Source organism: Heterodontus francisci, chromosome 13 (genome assembly GCF_036365525.1).
Source record: "Heterodontus francisci isolate sHetFra1 chromosome 13, sHetFra1.hap1, whole genome shotgun sequence".
NCBI classification, from domain to species: Eukaryota; Metazoa; Chordata; class Chondrichthyes; order Heterodontiformes; family Heterodontidae; genus Heterodontus; species Heterodontus francisci.
The window spans coordinates 39,194,959-39,209,105 of record NC_090383.1 but is presented as its reverse complement, the minus strand read 5'-3'; the positions used below and the strand labels follow the sequence as shown (position 1 = coordinate 39,209,105).

General features: G+C 44.6%; 1 protein-coding gene across 4 annotated transcripts in view; it reads left to right on the top strand.

The window, feature by feature from the left end:
- The window catches only part of snx14 (sorting nexin 14), a 318,752-nt gene that overhangs the window by 139,327 nt on the left and 165,278 nt on the right, over positions 1–14,147 (top strand). For all 4 annotated transcript variants that reach the window (XM_068044682.1, XM_068044680.1, XM_068044681.1 and 1 more), the window contains exons 12-14: positions 3,374–3,488; positions 4,594–4,749; positions 7,208–7,332. In XM_068044682.1, the coding sequence (XP_067900783.1) occupies positions 3,374–3,488; positions 4,594–4,749; positions 7,208–7,332 (396 nt within the window). The remainder of the gene's footprint in view (positions 1–3,373; positions 3,489–4,593; positions 4,750–7,207; positions 7,333–14,147) is intronic.

Below are 14,147 nucleotides of genomic sequence, written 5' to 3'. Positions count from 1 at the left end.
CAAACAATATGTTAATGGTGTGTTGAAAGACAAAGCATTAGTACAGATTAGGTGTGAATATACCGAATATTGAACAGCAGCAAGTGCAAACCTGAAGAAAAACAACCTGAAAAAAACAGTGGGTAAGCAAACTGAACAAACTAAGATGAAATGAAATAAATGCAAAAAAAAGATTGTAAAAAATGTAAAAAGGAATGCAAAAAAAAAAAGGAAGAAAAAATAACTAAAAATGACTAAAAATGAAAGTAAAGTGGGGGGCTGTCATGCTCTGAAATTATTGAACTCAATGTTCAGTCCGGCAGGCTGTAGTGTGCCTAATCGGTAGATGAGATGCTGTTCCTCGAGCTTGCGTTGATGTTCACTGGAACACTGCAGCAATCCCAGGACAGAGATGTGAGCATGAGAGCAGGGGGGAGTGTTGAAATGGCAAGCAACCGGAAGCTCAGGGTCCTGCTTGCGGACTGAGCGGAGATGTTCCGCAAAGCGGTCACCCAGTCTGCGCTTGGTCTCCCCAATGTAGAGGAGACCACACTGTGAGCAGCGAATACAGTATACTACATTGAAAGAAGTACAAGTAAATCGCTGCTTCACCTGAAAGGAGTGTTTGGGGCCTGGGATAGTGAGGAGAGAGGAGGTAAATGGGCAGGTATTACACCTCCTGCGATTGCAAGGGAAGGTGCCCTGGGACGGGGACGAGGTGGTGGGGGCAATGGAGGAGTGGACCAGGGTGTCGCGGAGGGAACGATCCCTTCGGAATGCTGACAGGGGAAGGGAGGGGAAGATGCGACTGGTAGTGGCATCACGCTGGAGGTGGCGAAAATGGCGGAGGATGATCCTTTGGATATGGAGGCTGGTGGGATGAAAAGTGAGGACAAGGGGAACCCTGTCACGGTTCTGATAAAGGAGTAATTTGTGATGGGAATCTTGAATGGCCGATGTGATCAGGACAGCATCACAAAAAACTGTATAGTTAAAATTATAACTGAAAATCATTGGAATCATATAATAGAATCAGAATTGTTACAGCACAGAAGGAGGCCATTTGGCCCATCATATCTGTGCTGGTTCTCTAAGACCAACTCACCTAGCTCAGCCCCCCTGCCCTTTCCCTGTAGCCCTGCAAATTTTTTCTCTTCAGATAATTATCCAATTCTGTCTTGAAAGCCACGATTGAATCTGGCTCCACCACCCTCTCAGGTAATGTATTCTAGATCCTAACCACTCACTACTATAAAAAAGTTTTTTCTCATTGCCATTGCTTCTTTTGCAAATCACTTTAAATTAGTGCCCTCTGGTTCTCGATCCTTCTGCCAACTGGAACAGTTTCTTTCTATCTAGTTTGTCCAGACCCCTCATGATTTTGAACACCTCTAACAAATATCTTAATTTTCTCTACCCCGAAGAGAAGAGCCCAAATTAGAACACCAAATTGGTCATTGGAACAAATTTATATAAATTGCTTGAATTTTGTAGGTTCATCTCTTCACATCTACTTAATTATGTAGTAAGGGTTTGTCCATGCATCTGCCAAGGCCTGCTGCCTGGAAAAAAACACTGGTTTAAATAAAGCCATTACTGCAAACACTAAGAAGCAGGGTAACATATATCATGAAATGTAAAGGACATGACATACTCTGAACAGAAGAACTTTTAAGGACACAAAAATGGGTTTGGTCTGAGAATCCTGCCTCTCTTTGGATTTCAAATAATGTTGATAAATCATATGAATTTTGCAGAGTTTTACTTTGGTTTATCACAGAATAATAGTGCAGAAGAGGCCCTTCGGCCCATCGAATCTGCACCGCTGCATTAAAACACCTGACCTGTCTACCTAATCCCATTTGTCAGCACTTGGCCCATAGCCTTGAATGTTATGACGTGCCAAGTGCTCATCCAGGTAATTTTTAAAGGATGTGAGGCAACCCGCCTCTACCAGCCTCCCAGGCAGGGCATTCCAGACTGTCACCACTCTCTGGGTAAAAAAGTTCTTTCTCAAATCCCCCTTAAACCTCCCACCCCTCACATTAAACTTGTGACCCCTCGTAACCTCTTGACCCCTTCAACTGAGGGGAACAGCTGCTCCCTATCCACCCTGTCCATGCCCCTCATAATCTTGTGCACCTTGATCAGGTCACCCCTCAGTCTTCTCTGCTCCAGCGAAAACAACCCAAGCCTATCCAACCTCTCTTCATAGCTTAAATATTCCATCCCAGGCAACATCCTGGTGAATCGCCTCTGCACCCCCTCCAATGCAATCACATCCTTCCTATAATGTGGCGACCAGGATTGCACACTGTACTCCAGCTGTGGCCTTTCCAAAGTTCTGTACAACTCCAACATGACCTCCCTGCTTTTGTAATCTATGCCTCGATTGATAAAGGCAAGTGTCCCATATGCCTTTTTCAGTTCCGTAGAAGGGTCACTGACCCGAAACGTTAACTCTGCTTCTCTTTCCACAGATGCTGCCAGACCTGCTGAGTGGTTCCAGCATTTTTTGTTTTTATGCCTTTTTCACCACTCTATTAACCTGCCCTTCTGCCTTCAAAGATCTATGGACAAACACTGCAAGGTCCCTTTGTTCCCAGTGTCAGGCCATTCATTGAATACTTCTGTGTCGCATTACTTCTTCCAAGGTGTATCACCTCACGCTTTTCAGCGTTAAATTCCATCTGCCATTTTTCTGCCCATTTGACCATCCCGTCTATATCTTCCTGTAACCTAAGACACTCCACCTCACTGTTAACCACTCGGCCAATCTTTGTGTCATCCGGGGACCCAGCACAGATCCCTGTGGTACACCACTGGACACTGGCTTCCAGTCACTAAAACAGCCATCTGTCATCACTCTCTGTCTCCTACAGCTAAGCCAATTTTGAATCCACCTTATCAAGTTACCTTGTATTCCATGTGCATTTGCTTTCTTGATAAGTCTCCCATGTGGGATCTTGTCAAAGGCTTTGCTGAAATCCATATAAACTACATCAACTGCACTACCCTCATCTACACACCTGGTCACATGCTCAAAAAATTCAATCAAATTTGTTAGGCATGACCTCCCTCTGACAAAGCCATGCTGACTATTCCTAATCAAATTTTGCCTCTCCAAGTGGTGATAGATTCTCTCCTTCAGAACTTTCTCCAATAGTTTCCCTGCCACTGACGTGAGACTCACTGGTCTGTAGTTCCTTGACACAATATAATCTATACACTGCAGTATATTAGATTTGTTTCATTTATTTGAAGACTGAACTATTGCTGTGCACATTGCAAATGTTTTAAAAACATGGCTACTGTTGACTTCTGTTTAAATGCTTTGTAACAGTGCTTGACAAAATACTGAGCACTTGCTTTTTAATCTAACTGACAAATCTAGGCCCTAAAACTTGAACTAAAGGAGATAAGAGAGCAACAGGATCTGCTGTTCTGGTTCATGAACTTTCTGAAGCAAGAGGGTGCAGTACACGTGCTGCAGTTCTGTTTCACTGTAGGTAAGGATCAAGCATTTGAGAAAAGCTTACGCTCGGTAACTACTCTTAAAGGCCCATGTGCCTTGCCCATCAGTCTAAAACTTGTGTGGGATTTACTGGTCTATTTACAAATTCTCCTGTGTGCAGATCCTGGTTCCTTCTGCAACACAGCTACAAACCAGTTTGAATATCAGTGGGACTCAACAATTTTTTGTGCTTTTGAATAATAGTGCATGAGCGACCAACAGCTACATGCAGTGCTGGTTAAATTTGGTTCTTTGCTGATATATTTATATAATCCATAGAGTCATAGAGAGATACAGCACTGAAACAGGCCCTTCGGCCCACCGAGTCCATGCCGACTATCAACCACCCATTTATACTAATCCTATATTAATCCCATTTTTCCCTCACATCCCCACCTTCCCTCAATTCTCCTATCACCTACCTACACTAGGGGCAATTTTTAGATGTTTAGATTATTGTACACAAGCAATATTGGACACAGTGCATTTCTTATTTAGATTTAATTTGTGTTGTATACATCGTTAAGACCTATAATAGAATAAATCTGTATTACTTCTGTGAAGAAGATCCATAACATCATGTCATTACTTAAGTATAAAAATGTTAAGGGAAAAATAGGGTAGCATTGTAACAATTGAAGTATTTTAAGTGATTTAAATTCACTCAGCTTGTTTAAGTTTTTTGACAAACTTCTGATGTCAGTGTGTTGCAATATAGAGTAAACACTGTCCGAATTTATGAATGATTGATTGATTTTTGAATAGTGCATCCCTGACCACTCCCCCCTTCCTTTAGAAAGGCAAGAGAAAAGACGCACTTATTGTTCAGCATTGACTGCCTCCTTTCTCACTCATAGTCAGATCCTTTGATACACTGTATACCATTGTTCACAAATGAAACAAGATGAGCTGTCATGAATATTTTCCAAAACAGCTGGTTGGAATGTCAGACGTGAATGAGGTCTCTTACTGGTTTTGGACATGCAAAATCTAACCGAGGGCCACCTACACATTCAGTGTTTCATCCACAACTCCTTGCTCTATGTAAATTTTGAAGGAATCCCCGATGTTTTTACAGTTGCAACATTTTCTGTCAACAGAGGAATTCAATGACCGAATCTTGCGTCCAGAGTTGACTGATGATGAGAAGCAAACTCTTCATGAAGAAGTGAAAAAAATTTATGAGACATATTGTCTTGATGAGAGTATAGATAAGATCAAATTTGATCCCTTTATTGTAGAAGAGATACAACAGGGTAAGTTTGCCACAACGATTATCATGACTCGGATACTTAATGGAGAATCAGATAGATAACACTTGTTTTGAGACCATTTTCTTTGCCTGTGTGTGATGGTGTTCCTGTAGAATCATTTGAGCAGAACCTTAAAGTGCCTTTATGGTGAAGGAGTAAATTGCTTTTAGCTTGACTCTTACTTCAGTCTTTGTTTCTCACTACTTCAAAGGAGTATCCAACTTGCTTTTTTTATTCTCCCGGCTCACTTTAAGTTATGTTGCCATTTTGGAGGGAGAATTTTTGCCCATAGATTTGTGCCCATAATTGCGATACAGTCCATTTAGAATTGCATTTTCTGATTTTCTATTCTCATATAAAAATGCTGACCCTAATGCAAAATACAGATGCAAGCATATTTACTTTGAAGTGATGTCAATGCAAATTGCAATCACTGTTTAAAATAAGGAGTAATCATGCCAAAAAATTGCCCTCTGAAGTTGTACAGATTTATGTTCTGATTCTAATTCAGTTTAGTAGTGTATAGCATGGAGATTATTGTTGTGATCACGATAGTTATGGGTAAGAGCCATTTGGCTAATTTTAGTTCACCTATCCAGAATGACCCCAAAGTCCCACCGCTGCTGCCCTCACCAACCAGGCGATTGCAGCAGTTAGTTGTTTCTTAAATGATTTCATGGTTGTCTTGTCCACTACTATACCTGAGAGTCCCCTAAATGTGTTAATCACTCTGCATGTGAAAAAGTTGTTCCTGATATTGGTTCTAAATTTGCCATAATCTAGTGTCCCCTGTCCAACTCCTAATTTAGTTTAAATTCAGAATCTGAATTTACCTTTTCTGTGCTGCTTACTATCTTATGTACCTCTTAATATACTTGCTGCCATTCAAAGCTGAAAAACTCACATCCATTCTTTCCTGCTAACTCAGACTTCTTAAGACTGGAGATCAATCAGGTGGCTTCTCTTTGCACTGTTTCCAATGTTCGTCTCATTTGTGTTTTAGTGACCAGAATGTGCCACAATACTTGAGCTGTATTTGCCCAGAGCCTTGTACAGTATAATCATGACGTCCTCTGAATTATATTCTGCAGTTTTTGACTTCATATTTCATTGTCCTATTGGCTTTACTGTTCTGATTTGATTGGACATGCTGAGTGTTGGGTATATTAATATTCCTAAGTCTCTCTCAACTTTCTCAGCAATCTTAATACCATTCAGGGAGTACGTGTATTACGTATTTTCCCTTCCTATGTGTAGTCCTTTATGTTTAATCACCATTAAATTGTATCTGCCATTGTTCTGACCTTTACTTTTTTTGTCCAACTTATTCTGTAACTTCTGAGTTGCCTTCTGCAACTCCATGCCCCTCTAAAATAAAAGCAAAATGCTGTGGGTGCTGGAAATCTGAAATAAAAACAGAAAATGCTGAAAATACTCAGCAGGTCTGGCAGCATCTATGGAGAGAGAAACAGAGTTAATATTTCAGGGCGATGACTTTTCATCAGAACACAAAGGTCATCGACCTGAAAGGTTATCTCTGTTTCTCTCTCCACAGATGCTGCCAGACCTGCTGAGTATTTACAGCACTTTATTCCATGCCCCTCTAGTTTTGTTTCATCTGCAAATTTATATTAGCTTTCTGATTCAAAGCATTTGATATAAATTAGAAACAGCAGTGATCCCAAAACCAATCCCTGGGGCATCTCACTCAGCGCTTCCGTTTTCCCACCCAATGCTGACGTAGCTCCTCTTAAGAAGTACCAAATGTTTTCTATCCTTCAGCCTATTTCTTCTTCATACCCAAAATTTATCCTGCATCTTCACAGCTTTAGGTTTAATAGTCTATTGCCTTGCCAAATGCCTTTTGGAAATAGTGGTATATCCATCTACACTCATGGAGAGACCATATTGCTCGACATTAAACCTGTACAAAATTGAGAGAATGTCCAGGCTGCTACTGCGGAGCTCTGTTCTGGATTTTTTAAAAAAGTATTTGCAGAATTCAAATGTGTTAACCCAGAAAAGATTCATATGGGTTGCATGCTATTGAATTGAAGCTTAAGAATTTATCTCACTAAAGTGCCCAAAGTTTCAGTGGTTATCATGCCCTTCTAGGACTCTGAAAGGCCTGGATGGAAAAGAGGCAAAATATAGTAAGTAGTAATGGAATGTTTTTAACTTCGACTGACAGGGAACTTAACTGTACCTTAATTAATGACTTTCACGATTTCTGAGACCTAAATAGAGGCTGAGATAATCCCCTTCTGGAATCAAAGAATTACGGATGTGCACCAAAGTGCTGCGTAACCTACCGTTTCTGTACTTGGACTGCACAGAATCTTGACATTGATTGTATATTATTTCTTTGATGCAGGTTTTGTTTCATTCAGTTATAATTTTGTAAATATGTGAAGCTGTAACCCAGTTGGATAATTTAATTCATTTGTTTTGACTCTTACAGTTGCAGAAGGATCCTGCAGGGATGTAGTGAAACTTCAGACCATGCGCTGTTTGTTTGAGGCTTATGAACACGTCATGAATTTGCTTGAAACGGTGTTTACACCTATGTTTTGCCACAGCGATGAGGTATAGAAACTCTAACTTCCTTAAGTTTGCTTTGCATCAGTTTTTATCCTGCTACTGAGACTTAAAGTAAATGAGTTTGAGTGAGAATTCTCCTGAATGGTATTAGATCCTTTCCCTCTAAAAGGGTGTTGCTTTCTTGTTGGCATTTTCACACTTCCTCTTTCTCAGGTCACCATGCACTGGGATGGTTGGTCATCTGATGCTAGGTTTCTACTGTTACTTTTAAAATTTAGTTTAAATCAACAAAGTGACAAAGTGATATCTGAGCAAATCACGAGGGAACATTATTGCCCTATCAGTTCTCTTTATAGTATCAGCAGATCTTCTAGATGAAACGATGAAAATGTGGGCTCCATCCTTTATCCTCAGAAAATGTGTTGGTTGAATGGTGAAACATGACTAAGAAATTCAGTGTGAAAGATATTGATTGTACAGTGACCTCTAGTGGATGAGAGCTTACAGCTTGTGTAACAGACCTAAAAATAATGAAGTGTTTCCAGTGAAACATAGCTGCAGTTACTGGTGCTCGCCTTGTACTGTTATTTTGTAAGGGATGGCAGTGCAGCTCATGGGTTTATTTGATCTTTATTAATAGCGCTATAGAGGTTCTCACTGTGTATAAATACTGTGTGTTTTGGTACTTAGGTGCTCCTAGAATCATATAGGACAGAAGGAGGCCATTCAGCCCATCTTGCCTGTGCTAGCTCTTTGAAAGACATTTAGTCCCATTCCCCCTCTCTTTTCCCATATCCCCATAAATTTCTCTCCTTCACATATTCATCCAATCTCCACACAGTGGCACAGTGGTTAGCACTGCAGCCTCACAGCTCCAGCGACCCGGGTTCAATTCTGGGTACTGCCTGTGTGGAGTTTGCAAGTTCTCCCTGTGTCTGCGTGGGTTTCCTCCGGGTGCTCCGGTTTCCTCCCACAAGCCAAAAGACTTGCAGGTTGGTAGGTAAATTGGCCATTATAAATTGCCCCTAGTAGAGGTAGGTGGTAGGGAAATATAGGGACAGGTGGGGATGTGCTAGGAATATGGGATTAGTGTAGGATTAGTATAAATGGGTGGTTGATGGTCGGTACAGACTCGGTGGGCCGAAGGGCCTGTTTCAGTGCTGTATCTCTAAACAAATTATTGAATCCTCCTGTGAATTGCCACCTTGATGTGGTGGAGAGGCTTGTGTGCTCCGACGATCCTTTGAGCGATGCCGTCGGGAGCACCTTCCTCCTGGCAGGGCCACCCATGACGCCAAGGTCTGGGGGTGGTGCAAAACAATTGCGGTCCGAAAGGTCGTCAACGGCAGAACAGGCTAAGGAATACTGTGCGTCTCACCGGCTGTGAAGGCAGAAGAAGGCTGCAGCAGCAAGGTGGTCATTGTGGTTCGACACGTCACCAAAATCTGACCACCAATCCGTCAAGATCGTGTGGACACGGTCCCCACGTTAAACAAGGTCCTGCGCAGGCTTTTACCAGAGTCCATTTGCCAAGTCCTGTGGCGATGGAGAATTGGTGATGGGGACAGGGCTGTGAACCTGGGAGTCCCTAGTCAAGAATCTGCACACAGGCAACAGATGCATGAAGGTCATTGGACACCTATGTTGGGACAGAGGTGTCTTTGGGCAGCAGCATCTGTGACTGAGCAGTCCTCTTCAGGATACCCTCTGCTCACCCCAAATGGGGAGGGGTCTAAAAAAAATAAAAGCAAAATACTGCGGATGCTGGAAATCTGAAACAAAAACAAGAAATGCTGGATTCACTCAGCAGGTCTGGCAGCATCTGTGGAAAGAGAAGTAGAGTTAACGTTTCGGGTCAGTGACCCTTCTTCGGAACTGACAAATATTAGAAAAGTCACAGATGATAAACAAGTGAGGTGGGGGTTGGGCAAGAGATAACAAAGGAGAAGGTGCAGATTGGACCAGGCCACATAGCTGACCAAAAGGTCACGGAGCAAAGGCAAACAATATGTTAATGGTGTGTTGAAAGACAAAGCATTAGTACAGATTAGGTGTGAATATACTGAATATTGAACATCAGCAAGTGCAAACCTGAAGAAAAACAACCTGAAAAAAACAGTGGGTAAGCAAACTGAACAAACTAAGATGAAATGAAATAAATGCAAAAAAAGATTGTAAAAAATGTAAAAAGGAATGCAAAAAAAAAAGGAAGAAAAAATAACTAAAAATGACTAAAAATGAAAGTAAAGTGGGGGGCTGTCATGCTCTGAAATTATTGAACTCAATGTTCAGTCCGGCAGGCTGTAGTGTGCCTAATCGGTAGATGAGATGCTGTTCCTCGAGCTTGCGTTGATGTTCACTGGAACACTGCAGCAATCCCAGGACAGAGATGTGAGCATGAGAGCAGGGGGGAGTGTTGAAATGGCAAGCAACCGGAAGCTCAGGGTCCTGCTTGCGGACTGAGCGGAGATGTTCCGCAAAGCGGTCACCCAGTCTGCGCTTGGTCTCCCCAATGTAGAGGAGACCACACTGTGAGCAGCGAATACAGTATACTACATTGAAAGAAGTACAAGTAAATCGCTGCTTCACCTGAAAGGAGTGTTTGGGGCCTGGGGTAGTGAGGAGAGAGGAGGTAAATGGGCAGGTATTACACCTCCTGCGATTGCAAGGGAAGGTGCCCTGGGACGGGGACGAGGTGGTGGGGGTAATGGAGGAGTGGACCAGGGTGTCGCGGAGGGAACGATCCCTTCGGAATGCTGACAGGGGAAGGGAGGGGAAGATGCGACTGGTAGTGGCATCACGCTGGAGGTGGCGAAAATGGCGGAGGATGATCCTTTGGATATGGAGGCTGGTGGGATGAAAAGTGAGGACAAGGGGAACCCTGTCACGGTTCTGGGAGGGAGGGGAAGGGGTGAGGGTAGAGGTGCGGGGAATGGGTCGGACACGGTTGAGGGCCCTGTCAACCACAGTGGGGGGAAATCCTCGGTTGAGGAAAAAGGAGGTCATATCAGAAGCACCGTCATGGAAGGTAGCATCATCAGAGCAGATGCGTCGGCGACGGAGAAACTGGGAGAATGGAATGGAGTCCTTCCAGGAGGTAGGGTGTGAAGAAGTGTAGTCGAGGTAGCTGTGGGAGTCAGTGGGCTTATAATGGATATTGGTAGACAACCTATCCCCAGAGATGGAGACAGAGAAGTCGAGGAAGGGAAGGGAAGTGTCAGAGATGGACCATGTAAAGGTGAGAGAAGGGTAGAAATTGGAAGCAAAGTTGATAAAGTTTTCTAGTTCGGGGCGGGAGCAGGAAACGGCACCGATACAGTCATCAATGTACCGGAAAAAGAGTTGGGGGAGGGGGCCTGAGTAGGACTGGAACAAAGAATGCTCGACATATCCCACAAAAAGACAGGCATAACTAGGACCCATGCGGGTACCCATAGCGACACCTTTTACTTGAAGGAAATGCATGGAGTTGAAGGAGAAGTTGTTCAATGTGAGAACAAGTTCAGCCAGGCGGAGGAGGGTGTTGGTGGATGGGGACTGGTTGGGCCTCTGTTCCAGGAAGAAGCGGAGAGCCCTCAAACCATCCTGGTGGGGGATGGAGGTGTAGAGCGATTGGACGTCCATAGTGAAGAGGAGGCGGTTGGGACCAGGAAACTGGAAATTGTCAAAATGACGTAGGGCGTCAGAAGAGTCACGGATGTAGGTGGGAAGAGACTGGACCAGCGGAGAAAAGATAGAGTCTAGATAGGAAGAAATAAGTTCAGTTGGGCAGGAGCAGGCTGACACAATGGGTCTGCCGGGACAGTCCCGTTTGTGGATTTTGGGAAGGAGGTAGAAGCGGGCTGTCCGGGGTTGCGGGACTATGAGGTTGGAAGCTGTAGAGGGAAGATCTTCAGAGGAGATGAGGTCAGTGACAGTCCTTTGGACGGTGGCTTGATGTTCGGTGGTGGGGTCATGGTCCAGAGGGAGGTAGGAAGAGGTGTCTGTGAGTTGGCGTTGAGCTTCTGCAAGGTAGAGGTCGGTACGCCATACAACAACAGCACCACCCTTGTCTGCAGGTTTGATGACCATGTTGGGGTTAGACCTGAGAGAACGGAGTGCCTCAAGTTCAGAGGGGGACAGGTTAGAGTGAGTGAGGGGGGCAGAGAAATTGAGACGACCAATGTCTCGCCGACAGTTTTCAATGAAGAGATCAAGAGCGGGTAAGAGGCCAGGGTGAGGGGTCCAGGTAGAGGGAGAATGCTGGAGGCGGGTGAATGGGTCTGCTGGTCGGGGGGAGGACTCCTGGTCGAAGAAGTGAGCCCGGAGGCGGAGGCGACGGAAGAAGAGCTCAACGTCATGCCGAGCGCGAAATTAATTGAGGTGGGGGCGTAAGGGGATAAAACTCAGTCCTTTGCTGAGTACAGAACACTCAGCATCAGAGAGGGGGAGGTCAGAGGGTATAGTGAATACACGGCAAGGGGTCAGATCAGAAGGGGTGGGGTCAGAGGGAAGTGAAGCGGAAGGAGGATCTGGAGGGGCATTAGTCCCCATCAGCTGCTGGAGCTTGCGTTCCTTAACACCTGAAAGGAAGAAAAAAAGTTTTTTGTTAATGCGTCGGATGAGACGTAAGATGAGATGAAACTGCGGAGTAGAACAGATTTGAGATAAGGTGAGACGGTGCTGCTGGAGAGAGAGGTCCAGTGTGTGCATATGGCGGCGCATAGCACTGAGTGTGGATCTCAGGATGCGGCAAGAGTAGCAGTCCGAGGAACGTTGTATTTCTCGGAGATACCTGTGATCCTGGGTGGTTTCAAAGCATGATGGGTGAAACTGCAGTTGGAATCCACGTGGAATCAGTCGGAGACGGAGACAGTCACTGAGGGGTCTAAAAAGTTGCCCTAAAAATAGGCTGTCCCACTTTCTCCTGGCTGGGGAGCCACACCCTACAGGATCACCATCTTCGTGGTGGCACGAAGGCAGCTGAAGGATCAAACAGGGGATACAGCTTCTACTGGATTGGAAAGGCTGACCATGACCCTCATGTTCACAGAGTTGGTTTTGTCATGTGGAATAGGACTTTGGGTGCACTGCCAGAATCCCCAGTTGCATAAATGAAAGACTCATGACACTTTACCGACAGTTCAGCTGTAATCAATATGCCACCGTCATCAGCGTTTATGCCCTGACCCTTGACTCTGATGAAGATATTAAGGAAAAGTTCTATTCTGACCTTGATGAAGACCTCGCTGCCATCCCAAAAGAAGAGATCATCCTGTGACTCTAAAATAAAAGCAAAATACTGCGGATGCTGGAAATCTGAAATAAAAACAAGAAATGCTGGAAATACTCAGCAGGTCTGGCTGCATCTGTGGAGCGAGAAGCATCTAGCGCCAAGGCATCACAAGACTCAAAAGTCCAAGAGGAAGAAGATAAATGTCTCAGCCCTAAAGCAGCCTGACCAAAGAGAGGAATTCCAAGTGCAGCTCACAACAATCTGGAAAATCTTCGCGCATCCAACACAATTTCAGAACAGTGGAAACTAATAAAGTCAGCTGTACTAGACTGCGGTGTCCAGACCATTGGGTTCAGGTATCCTTGTGAAGGCAGCATTCCAGTAGCTCAAGGCTGACACTCAGACAAATCCAGAAGATAAAGGACAAGCGGTGGGAAGAGAAAGCCCGAGAGATCCAACAATACAACGCCCATCATAACGTGAAGCTTTTTTGAAGCCCCCCCACCCAGCTCCACCATGTTTTATTGCAGGAATGAGGATTCCTCTGGAGAGTGTAGCAAGAGTCATGACCAGAGCACCATGGGTGGCTCAGCTGTGCAGGGAGGGAGGAGAAAGGACTAGAGAGCTCTAGTGGTAGGGGATTCTATAGTTAGGGGAACAGATAGACCTTTCTGTGGTCGCAGACGTGCTTCCAGGATAGTATGTTGCCTCCCTGGTGCAAAGGTCATGGATATCGGTGAGCGGATACAGAGCATTCTAGAGGGCGAAGGTAAACAGCCGGAGGTCGTGGTCCACATTGGTACCAACGATATAGGAAGACAGAGCGATGAGGTCCTGCAGGCTGGGTTTAGGGAGATCAGAATGAGATTAGCAAGTAAGACATCAAAGGTAGTAATCTCCAGATTACTCCCAAGGCCACGTGCTAGTGAGTATAGAAATAGGAAAATGTACCAGATGAATCAGGTAGATAAGTCCCCAGGGCCTGATGGGATCTACCCAAGAATACTGAGGGAGGCAAGGGAAGAAATTGCTGGGGCCTTGACAGAAATCTTTGCATCCTCATTTGGCTACAGGTGAGGTCCCAGAGGACTGGAGAAGGGTAGCAAGGATAATCCAGGAAATTATAGGCCGGTGAGCCTTATGTCAGTGGTAGGGAAACTATTAGAGAGGATTCTTCGGGACAGGATTTACTCCCATTTGGAAACAAACGAACTTATTCGCGAGAGACAGCATGGTTTTGTGAAGGGGAGGTCTTGTCTTACTAATTTAATTGAGTTTTTTGAGGAAGTGACGAAGATGATTGATGAGGGAAGGGCGGTGGATGTTGTCCATATGGACTGTAGTAAAGCCTTTGACAAGGTCCCGCATGGCAGACTGGTGCAAAAGGTGAAGTCACACGGGATCAGAGGTGAGCTGGCAAGATGGATACAGAACTGGCTCGGTCATAGAAGACAGAGGGTAACAGTGGATGGGTGTTTTTCTGAATGGAGGGATGTGACTAGTGGTGTTCCGCAGGGATCAGTGCTGGGACCTTTGCTGTTTGTAGTATATATAAATGATTTGGAGGAAAATGTAGCTGGTCTGATTAGTAAGTTTGCGGACGACACAAAGGTTGGTGGAGTTGCGGATAATGATGAGGATTTTC